This window comes from Nelumbo nucifera, chromosome 8, assembly GCF_055504915.1.
Source record: "Nelumbo nucifera cultivar China Antique chromosome 8, China Antique-T2T, whole genome shotgun sequence".
NCBI lineage: Eukaryota > Viridiplantae > Streptophyta > Magnoliopsida > Proteales > Nelumbonaceae > Nelumbo > Nelumbo nucifera.
In genome coordinates, this window is record NC_142656.1 from 4,617,422 (window position 1) to 4,629,280 (window position 11,859).

At 37.7% G+C, this 11,859-nt stretch overlaps 1 protein-coding gene across 1 annotated transcript; it reads right to left on the reverse strand.

The window, feature by feature from the left end:
* Positions 1-3,009: 3,009 nt before the first annotated feature.
* On the reverse strand, positions 3,010-10,481 carry LOC104600668 (casein kinase 1-like protein 2). The gene is made up of 14 exons (XM_010263742.3): positions 9,632-10,481; positions 9,493-9,533; positions 8,368-8,437; positions 8,123-8,271; positions 7,932-8,027; positions 7,775-7,845; positions 6,174-6,235; positions 5,947-6,010; positions 5,778-5,862; positions 5,566-5,692; positions 5,330-5,409; positions 5,187-5,250; positions 4,604-4,746; positions 3,010-3,848 (listed from the first exon to the last, which is right to left on the reverse strand). Exons 1-14 carry the CDS (start codon positions 9,705-9,707, stop codon positions 3,549-3,551), a joined length of 1,428 nt encoding a protein of 475 aa, XP_010262044.1. The 5' UTR covers positions 9,708-10,481; the 3' UTR covers positions 3,010-3,548.
* Positions 10,482-11,859: the final 1,378 nt, after the last annotated feature.

Genomic DNA, 11,859 nt, shown 5'->3' on the forward strand with positions numbered 1-11,859 from the left:
AAAAGACTCAAAACCAGGCGGCGTTCGTTTCGTTTTTCTACCTGTTTATTGTTTTGCAAAAACCCGAAATCTCGGTTCCTGATAAGGAGCACATGACAAATCCGAGATATCGGATATTTTTGTCCGATATGATATGTAACTATATACACAGGTAGAAGAAGAAAAACTAGAACACTCAAACGTCAATCACCCACTTACCTTGGTATTCATTCTTTAATGTTTAAACTGAAATAATTTATATGTTGGGCCTTCGCAGCCCAATCCTGATACAAGGTGGGCCATCCAATCCAACTGATGGAACCCACATGCATCACTAGGAATTTAGGATGAAATACCAGCCATTTGATCTCAAAATTGGGTAAATGGTTTAAATGGTCAGACAATTGGACCGGATGATCAACTCAATTTGCTGAGATTATAGAGTCAATTAAATACTGGTTTTAGTAGCTGAACCGCTTGTTTTAATTCACTAAAATGATGATTGATGGGTAGGACGATAGGAGTCTGATTCTTTTTTTTTTTAGCCCAAATCTCTTGAAAGCAAAAAACTTGGTGCACAGGGATTCAGCCGTATAGTGAGAATATTTTCTTCATGGGGTTTTAGCAGATAAGGGTTTTCGCCCTTAATATCAATAAAAATAATACTTTTAATGTAATAATTAAAGTAAGATAATTTTTATGAAAAAATATCAAATAAGAGCACTGTAATACACCCCTCTTAAAACCCGTAGATTGTGCGGCAGAGACCTTCAAATGGAAGACCTAAGCGACACAGAGAAAGAGAGGAGGGTGGTGTGGCAACAAGAGAGAGAGTGTGTGTGTGGTTTGTCGTTATAAGCGTGCCAAATATGCACTTTGTATAGCTCGATGGATTCAATTTAGATGCAAATTCTCAATGGTAGAATATCATTGGAATAAAATAAAAAAACGATTGGTTTATTCATTGGTCTGCCCCAAATACAGAGTGTGATGTTTATAGCAAGTATAGAAGTGCAAAGTGTGTGATATTTACAGAAAGTGCAAAAGTGTGATGTTCATAATGTAGTAGATTCATCAATTTGTAATTATTTGAATGGATTCACACCCAAGTCTTCAGAGGAGTGGAATATGGGAAATTGGTCCAGTGGGTGTGAGAGGAGGACTCAATTACAACGTGAGAGAAATAGCAGAAACAGTGAAAAAGAGAAAGCAGATGGATTCTTGGTCTGTCGATGATCATGAGAACCAATGTAAAGAGTAGTGTTTAAACAACTATTCTTGTATAGGTTACGCTTTTGATGACCACCAAGGTTCAAAGTATTGATACGTATCGGCCCGTATCGATCGATACGTATCGTTCCGAGACCCCTTTGATATGCCCTTATAGTGGGTGTATCGGGGGTCTGACCGGTTCAGGGTGTAGAGGAGGCCTAAACCGGCTCTCCTGAACCAGTTGTAAAAAGAAGCACTAAAAAGCTGTATCGATTCGCCCGATACACCGGTATAGGCGTATCGGGCGTATTGATATTTTGAACCTTTATGACAACATAAGGTGAATAATGTCTTGGAGCAAAAATTTGGTCAATCTGCAGAAATTATCTACTGGTAGAGTGATGAACCTTTACATTTGTTTGGCTTATTCAGAACTTGGTGGCAAGATCTGAGACTGGAGGTGGGGGAGGTTTGTCCCGCTGTTCGGTACTTCCAAAAGAGGAAGGAAGTGACCAATGCTGGTGCCCTTATTTGATATTTACAAAAAAAAAAAAAATACTGTATTTTAAAAATTATATTAACAGAGTTATTTTTATTGATATTAAGGGCAAAAAGTTGCCGTAATCTAATAGAACCCCGTTATTATTAAATTTATAAGAAAATTTCCAATCTATAACCAAGTGCCATAATCGGCGACTAGTGGTGGTACTTGACAAGCGCTACCCTGGGACCGGGTCAAGGATACACAATCAGAACCAGCAGTAGCCTGATCAGTAGTAGACTGGTTTCACCCAAGGTTCAAAATATTGATATGTCTGATATGTTGGTATGGGCGTATCGAGCGAATTGATACACCCACTGTAGGGGCGTATCGGAGGGGTCCTAGAACGGTACGTATTGGCCGATACATGTTGATACTTTGAACCTTGGTTTCACCATTCTTTTTTCTTTATGTAAGCCTACCTGTTTTATTCAAAGTTCAAAATTTTAATATGTAATGGTTGATACGGTCTGCTATATTCATATCAGGAGCCTCCCAATATGCCCCTACAGGGGTTTTGGGGTCCCAACTGATGCAGAGGGTGGGTGGACCTTAAACTGACTCCTCTGAACCAGGTTTGAAAAAAAAAAAACTATCGATACTATCCGATGTATTAATATTTTGAACCTTAGTTTTGCATAACTAAAAATATATCTAGTGACCTCAACTAACAGCTTAAGCTTTTAGTTTTTACAGCTCCTCAAAAAAATAAGCTTTTAGTTTTTTCATCTCCTCGAAAAAATCAGTCTTCTAGCTTCTTTGCATTGAACTTTCCTAAAACACTAAGAGAAACTAATAGAACTCGGTTTGCCCTATTGGTTTTTTATTTTTACTATTTTTATTTGGCCCATAATTATTAAAGTGCTTCTTTCATCTACTTTTAGCTATAAAAATGCATTATATATATATATATATTGCATTCAATCACTAAATAATTATTGATACTTGAAGCTTACCCCTTTTTACACCTCAAACTATGACTCATGCCTTGAGGCTTGAAGCAAAATCTGTATGGCTCGCCAGGCATATGCCTCACACCTCAAGACTTTCAGCATTTTAAAACAATGTTTTTAGGTTCAAAGTTCTATACGCCCCTGTGTATTGGCAGGGGCATATCGGTACTTAAAAATTACACACTCAAGGTTTTTTTTTTCAAAATATGATTTTTAAAGATGTTTTTAATGGATTGTTTTACTGAAATAAACCAGGGTTCCGAAACACCTGTAAAATAGGTGTATCGAGACCAAAAGATACGATACGATGCACTCAATACGGAGTTTTCATGACATTACCCTAAAATCGGGCGCAAAACATCTGAGTATTCATGTAAAAACGCAAGTTGGAAAATGAACAAAAAAAAAGCAATACAAATGGCAAGATGATGCCACCACAAAGTGTTGAAATATTCCTCCCGTATACATGGCTTAGTATGAAGAATCCCATATATTTTCTTTTCTTTTCTTTTCTTTTTTAATACTTGGGGGAGGGGGATACATGTAAAAATGAGTGAAACCATGGGCTGAGTGGCTGACAAAGTGACAAGTGACAACCCAATCCGTATACTGAGACTCTTCCCAAATTGGATCCAGTTGAGTTTAGCTCCTTGTGCCTGTATGCTTTTCTATTGCGTAGCAAAGGCCACCATACTCATAGTCAGCTTATAGGTTCCAATTACTTCCAAATCATGGCTTTCCTCAAACACAACTAAATGGAACAATTGCACTTTAAGCGTGCAACGGTGCAAGTACTGCAGCAGTTTCCAATTTACAGGAGAGGGGGAGAGAGCATGGGGAGAGAGAGAGAGAGAGAGAGAGAGCTAATAATGCAACCTCTCATCATTGTCAAAGTGCAGTGACTCGATACCCTTGAGGGTGGTCTCATAGTTCTTTATGTTAGTAGTGTTCCTGCCGGATGACGTACGTTTGGGATCTGAGGAACCGACAGGTGAACTTCTCTGCCCACTTGAAACTTTGCGGAATGCTCCTGGGCTTGCTTCTGTGGTGTGAGGGCGAGAAGGATCAGACTCGCTGCCCAGCACTGCTGCATCCCGGCTGCTAGAAACAGCAGCTCGCCTTGAAGATCCACTTGGCCGCCCCAGAAAGGTAGAACCAGGCAACTGCACAAAAGCATTCAAACATAAAGTTCATTAAAGGTGTTGCACTTGATACAATTTTTTAACTCTCCCGAGGGTTGCATTTGCATTGGAGCAAAACACTGGTACAAAACTAACGACACATTTTCCAAGCTCCATATCTGAGAACCAAAAAGATCATATGGCCCAAAACTACAATCTTTACAGCTTGCTTACTTTTCTTGGAATTTTTTTCAGAATGACCAAGAGAATATAGAAGAGAAGATTGCCAACACTCTGGCTTTCCTTTCTTTTCTAAAGTCAATCTAATTGAGATCCATCAAATAAGTCAATCTTCCATGGTTTATCCTCAGTCGATTGACCTATTATTAGATTTACCTCAAGTTAAGCATATGGAAATTGGATGTCTTGAGCTCTAAAATCTAAATATATTTAAGCCATCATCTAAAAGAGCAAACATGAATAACAAGGACAACATAATTCCTTAAAAATAGGAAAGGGAGATAAGCACTACAGAATATGAATATGAGATGACGAGTCCAAGTTACTTGACACAAAAAACGTAGGGTACTAAATGAAATCCAACTCATGGTTCCAAGAGTAGGAAATCACAATGGAGAAAAAATAGTACTTTCTCCCATATACGTAAACAAAAGAACAAGGCAAACAAAGACCCAACTGCAACAAGATAATATGGTGTTCCTTGATATGCCCTTATGAATCATGGAGCCTGTTCATCCTTGAATCCTACAACCATAGACATGACTAAAGCAACTCACCATGGCATCTTTGGTCACTGATGAATCATTTGCAACTGGGCCCTTCTGCTTAGATAAGGTTCCAGCATTTATAGCAGGTCCCGGGACTCTCCTACGGGAAGGATCCATTGTAGACCACCCAGCTGGTCTTCCTTCCTCACCACCTGAGACAATGTTATAGAAGCAGTCAGATAATGCCCTTATGTATATAGAAGCAGTCAGATAATGCCCTTATGTATATAAAGTTATAGGCATCCTTTATTTCTGATGATCCTTTTTTATTTGTGTGTACGTGTGAGAGTGTGGGAGGGAGCTGCCAATTGTAAAATAAGGTCATCAAAAGAGCAGAACATGGACATATAAAAAGTTTTACGTAGGCACCATTAACAGAAAAAAAAAAGAAAGAAAGAAATAGAACATGATCAAAACAGGCATTGGGAAATAACTGTGAACGGATGGTTCTAAGCAACAAAATCTGCCATGTCAAGATAAATGGATACAAAAGGATGAAGTTAATCTCTACTTCCCATAATCAGATAAAAACAAACAAAAATGAACACAAAATAAATGAAAAGAAAAAGAAAAAACAGTGCTGGAAAGCCACCTGATTGTCTGTCAGCATTTGCAATTGCGGGGGGCATCCCTGAGCTAGTTCCAGCACCAGGACCCTATAAGACAATGCATTATTTAGATGAGCAAATAGTTTATGGACAAAGAAAGGGAAAATAATGCTACAGAGTCACTTGCAATAGCACGAGAAGGAGTGGCAATTTGTGATTGTTGATACTTCAAAATGGTCCAGTCAAACACATAATCAAACTGAAAACCTACAAGAAAAAGAAATAATGGCACAATCAGATGGTATGAAACTCAAACTTGATGTTGCTAAAAGAGTTTCCTTCAATCTGAGCCCTAGCATCACTCTCCTAGTTTTTTTCTAATTCACTTAAAGTAATAGAACACAAGGAATAAGAAAACTTTACCTTCACGAATAAAAAGATCACGAAATATTCTCTTGAGGTAGGGATAGTCTGGCTTGTCATCAAATCGTAGTGAACGACAGTAATGGAAGTAAGATGCAAATTCTGTAGGATAACCCCGGCATAGAGCCTGAAAAGCAGCAATGATCTTTCTAGTCGTAACTTCATTATACTGAAGAAGCAGAATAGGGATCTTACAGTAGAGAGAAATTCACCTCAATAGAAGTGGAAACCTTCTTTTCACTAATCTTTTCGTATTTTTGTTTCTTGGTTCCTGCCTTGAGTCCCTGCCAAGGAAGACTAAAAAACAGGGCACACACAACTAAATAAATTATTTAACAGAGAAATCCAAACCTTATATCCAAAGGGGCAGGAAAATCGTACCTTCCTCTTAGGAAATACATAAGAACATATCCAAGAGATTCTAAATCATCCCTGCGACTTTGTTCTATGCAATCCAAGGACAACATGATCAAAGAAAGAAACTAATCAAGATTACTCTGAAATTGACATAATTTCAACTATTCATTAATACAAAACATGCTTGATGGACTAATGTTTGATAGAAAGCTCAAAGTCATAAATGCATGCCAAAAATGTACAGCACATACCAATACCAAGGTGAGTGTTCATGCTTGCATATCTTGCAGTTCCCGTTAAGTTTTTATTTTCTCTGCAAGGTTTATGATGGCATCAAGAGAATGTATAAGCTTAAAATTATTTGCTATGTTTTTCACATTTTAACTACAAACAGAGTAACGTAAGAACTTAAAATGAGATGCAGGCTAGTTGTTTTGAAAAAATAAAAGCAGGGTAAAAACCGTAAAATAGGTCATTACCCAATGTTGGTCTCGGCTATCTAGGGTTTTGGGAGGGGTAGACTGAATATGCTATTAGCCTTTATGTACAATATTTTGGTGCTAAATAATAAGATGTTCAACAGTACTGGACATTTCCATAGAAAAAGGAGTAACCACTAAAAAGGGGCTAAGGAGGCAAATCTGTTAAAACCTATTTGCTCTTAGAAAAAATTGCAAAAAAAAATCAGCATATTATACATGCAAAAATGTATGTAAAATATATAATATACATGCACAAACCCAAAGTAAAAATATTTTTGAATTATACAAACTAGTGTAAGGGAACATGACCACATGGTATGCTCATGTGCAAGTAAAGGGTAAAAATATAAGTTAATTTTATGTTATCAAATTTGACTTTTATGACCTGCACTAAAATCAAGGCAAGTATCCACTTTATACATTATAGATGTGCATTTCAAAATAAAAATTGCATACTTTTCCCCATCTTTTAGGGGTGCTTACACTCTAGTTAGCTTTTATCCATGATTAATAGGCCTGGCAATGTACGTATATCAAATTATTCAGGTGCTAATCCAATTAGACCTCCCACTTCAGAGTTCAGAAAGATCATATGTTTAGAGACTAGTTGTGTTCTAAAAACATAACAATTCCCTAAAATGAGTTCGGGATTTGAGTCACCACACATAAAGGTGAAAACTGGACTAATTGGTTGTTTGATTCTCTTTCTAATATTAGTAGAAAGTTGCTCAGTCCTTAACAACCTGTATATTCAAATTCAGTTCTGAAGCATGACCCTAAGGGCTATATTGTTTAAAGAAAATGTAACATAGTAAAATAATATAAGGGGTCAAAATCTAACCACAAAATATTTTTAACAATGGAACATCCACAATGGATGGAGTGAGCAATGAAACAATAAGCTTCACATTGATACATCTAAAAGGGAAAAATAAGTTCTAAGATATCTTAAGAAACATGTAGATTTTTTTTCCCTTTTCTGATGAATAGAAAATGCTAGAAAATGAATTTCAATGGAAATACTTCAAAATTAAAAAGCAATGCAATAGCCCAATAGAAGAACCCAATAACCTCAACCGCATAAAGTATAGATTGTAAAAAGCACATTATATCCAATAAGTATTGATATAATTCATGCTAATACATATGAATTAGGGGACCAACTTGGGTGGGCTTAGGTTGATCATTTATTAAAATTTCAAGGGGCCTGGACCAAGGGCCCAAGTCCAACTTAGTTTAAATTCTTCAAATCAAGTGCCTGACTTGCACTGCTAATACAAATCATCCAGAACATGCTTGCCAAAATATCAAACTCTTGAAACATAAGTACATAACAGGTTTATCCATTAAATAATAGTTAAGCTACACACCTATAAGGAATGTGTTGGTGGGTTGATGTATCTCTATACTTCTTAGCCAGACCAAAGTCAATGATGTAGACCTATATGGAATTGAACAGCACATAGTACATTAGAAATAAAGACCCATTAGATTCTTGATAACAAAAACACCAAAAAAATGCAAAACCTGATTTGCACGCCTTCCCAAGCCCATTAGGAAATTGTCTGGCTTGATATCTCGATGCAGAAATGATTTTGAATGAACAAATTCAACTCGATTGATCTGAAGTGAATCATATGTATCAGGGCTTGCCAGACACTGGAGAAACTGAAGACACATCATGTGCTGGAAAGTGAGCAAATATATATGAAACCTACCATCTGATCAGCAAGCATAAGAACAGACTTCAAGGAGAGCTTTCTACTGCAAAAGTTGAACAGATCTTCCAGACTAGGTCCAAGTAAATCCATTACAAGAACATTATAGTCTCCTTCAACACCAAACCATCTCACATTTGGAATTCCAGCTGCCAAATATGAAAAGTTGCAAACAGAAATAGTTTGTTTAGACAGCCATCTCCAACGGCCATTAAAAAATTATAACAAATGAACATTTTTATTACTTCCTCCCTGGAGAATTCTGTACAACTTTGATTCATATAGTAATTGTGGATGCTTTGTTTTGACATTTTCCTGAGGAGAAGTCAAGAAACTAAATCAGTATATTATGCTTGTAGTCAGCAGCAGTGCTTAAGATCAAGGATTGGTAAAAAAATTACTGAAAGCATATTCGCAGTTGAGACAGTCAATTTTATTTTTGCTCTGTAGTCTGCAAATATTACCTTGTACTATATTTGATCATCACAGTTGCATATTTCTAGATAGTGCAACTTGAAAGATTATTACATAAGAAACACAGGTGGGTATGGATGTCATGAGGATTGAAAATGATTCCTGGACGAACCATGGACTCTGTATTGGTTTGATCCTGATGCTGTTACACCGTATCATTCTCTTCCCATTTCACCCACTATGCACATTCCAAGGAACCAGAGCTTTCAATGCATCTTCCTGATATTCTATGTTTGTATTCCAACCGAAGCCCCTAGAGCTTGCCAAAGCACAACCTGATGCATAATTGCATATTGCTATGTGCTCCTCTAAAAGTTTCTCAGACCACTATATCATGCTTTAATCATTTATGCCTACAAACATTTTTTTCTTAGGCCCACGTGCTTATTGCAAGAACTGCAGCTCGAAAATTATAGGGGAAGCATGCGCCTACAAAACCCAGAATAAAATTTCTGGAAAACTAGACAAGTTCTCTCTTTGCTAAAATAAGCAAATTATGTCTTACTAAATGGGACATACATGTCAACCTTAAGTTCAATTTGCCCGATGTTCATTTTATTGCCCACTTGCATAGTCAAGCATGTCTGACACATTCACAGAGAACATTCCACGTAAAGATATAACTGATGCGTGCAGCTGTTTGAGATGAATAAAGACGGAAGAACAGAATGACGAATAAAATTTATTACCAGAACAAAAACAAACTGACGCGAGGAAAAGATATTCAAAATAACTCGGAATTAAGACGCCTGGCATCTAACCTGAAGCATCAAATGCACCCATCCCCACCTATACCCACACATACAGGAAAATAGAACACCGAAACCGGCTCTTCTTTCACCTGGTGCAGGGAGAAAGTTGGTATTTTTTTAAGTCAACGTGGTAAAGCTACTTACAAGCTTAATGGCAACCTCTTCGTTTGTCTGAATATTGGTACCTGAACCAAAAAAAAAAAAAAAAACACGGAGGAATCACAGCTGACAAAACAAGAAAAAAACATGAAACAAGAAAAATAAGAAGCATAAATAAACTAACCAAGATAGATCTCCCCAAACGAGCCGCTACCGATCTTACGACCCAGTCGGAACTTGTTCCCCACGCGAGGCTCCATCAACGAAATTCAAACTCCCAAGCAGAGTCGAAACCTTAACTCCCGAATCCCGATAGAATAGCACAAAGAAAATCAAAGCCACTCAAACCCTGCCAACCGCTTCATCCTCTCCAATTCTCCGAATCGAACAACAAACGAACGCCGAAACCAGTAGGCCAATCTAAGGCCCATGGCAATCGGGGCCCGAGAAGAAACGCAGAACGACTTTTGTTGCTAAATCAACGAAACATAAACAGACGACTACAAGACCGTTTGACCAAAATAGAAAAAAATGACTAAAAGAGAAGGCAGAGAGATTGATGAAGGGTGCGATCAGGAAGGAGATCTAGGGTTTTCCTTTGGGGCTTATTGTAACGGAGGTTTTGGTTGCAGAAAAGCAAAGGAGAGAGAAGGAAGAAGTAAGGAAAGGAGGAGAGAGAGAAGAGGAAGAGTCATGATATCACCCCTATTCACGCTTCGATCCAATCGAAGCGGACTTTGAAAGAACATGACATAGGGTTTTTTCTTTTTTTCTTCTTTTCCTTCATCCCTTTCATAATCTACTGCCCTAAGAATGACTAATGAGTGACTAATCTAAAATAAATTAATTATAAAATTAATAATCAATTAAATAATAATTTCTCTTTCTCTACTTCCTCCTCCTTCACGCCATCCGTCAAGCCCAAGCCATTCAGCCATCTCCCACTCGGCTTTCTGGTTTTCTGGTTCGAGCGAGAAACGTAACGTAAAATACAGCGAGGAATTGGCACCCGGGTCCGGGTGCAGTGCCAGTGGACCAGTGGTGTGTGAAATCGACAGAGTTGGGTTGGGCCCGGAGATTAGAACTGCAATAATGGGTCAGTGACCCATTTTTAGTGCTGCGTGGCCCAGTCAATCGTATTCTCTCTATTGAAGGTGGATGGCACTTTACTACTTTGGAACTTGTCCAGTGATGAGACCATCCGTTTCGTGTCAGTCAACACGATTGATACAGTGCGTGGCTGGTGAAACACGAGCGAGAAAAGCTGATGATTCTTTCTTGGCTGGACATTGATTCCAACCGTGAGATCTTTCTTGTCTCTGGATATTGATAACTCTGATCGATGATCAATTTGGTAAGAAGAATCTTAACCGTCCAATAGACGGCAATAAAAAACTATGTCTGTAAACGTGTGATTGTTTTGACTTTTTAATGTTAGAAGAAGATTAGGGGAAAGTCTTCCGAAATGTATATATATCAAAGCATTGGATGGGCTGGAAATTGTGGGCATGGACCCGCTAAATACATCTCAAAAATTTTGGACATCCCCACATGGTGACTGAATCGAGTTTTCTTTCGGTTTTTTTTTTTTATAAACTATTCGATTTTCAACTTAATATATAGATTTGTTTGCTAATTCAATCAAAGCTGAACTTAAAAGGTTAGTGATCTTAATCGAGCTTAGCTCATAATTGAACTTAAATATATGAATTTTTGAGTTGAATAGAATTCAAGCTTTAAGTCTCTAACTCAAATCATAAGTTATGCTTGGTAAAACCTGAAAAAAAAGGCCAAAATAGTTATTTATCATCAAAATTCAGAAGTAGGACTTTTAGCCGAAGCTTTTTAAGTGGTTTCACACTTGCACCAAAACAGTTCAGTGAAAGCAACTCAATCAAACATGACCCACAGTGTCAATCATTTGAAGGACTGTTGGTCAATGCCTATTTGAAACACAGCCTTTGGTTTTTAGAGATGGGATCCTCATGGGCAGCCTTTTAAGTTATATTTGGTGAAAAAATTGGAGAGCCCATATCAACTGCCAGTAGGGGTGACTACCTTTCACGAGCTATTCAAGTTTGATTCGTGACTAGTTCGGTTTGGCTCATTTTAAACTGAGCTTTGAGTTGATTCGAATCTGATATATAAGCTCGTTTGTTAATTGATCTGAATTTGAGCTGAACCAGCTTAAACTTGTGAGTTATGAATCGAATTGAGCCCGAACCTGATATTATTCTTATGAACTGATCTCGAATAACCAAATATTTGGCTCGATTTGGTTCGAATCTACTCCTAACTGCCAGCCATAACAGCCTTTAGGCATGGTGCCAACCAGCTGATTGATAAGGTCTCTTGTTAAATGTAGCCGATACTTGGAATCAAATCATGACCCCCACTATATAGCCCTTTAGA

Bases quoted from the DNA above. Each gene is read 5' to 3' on its own strand.
- LOC104600668 (XM_010263742.3), bottom strand. From the start codon at position 9,707: ATGGAGCCTCGCGTGGGGAACAAGTTCCGACTGGGTCGTAAGATCGGT. The intron at 6,236-7,774 runs GTGTGTAGCTTA...TAAACCTTGCAG, and splicing joins CACCAACACATTCCTTATAG to AGAAAATAAAAACTTAACGG. The intron at 5,251-5,329 runs GCAAGTGACTCT...ATTGTCTTATAG, and splicing joins CCACTCCTTCTCGTGCTATT to GGTCCTGGTGCTGGAACTAG.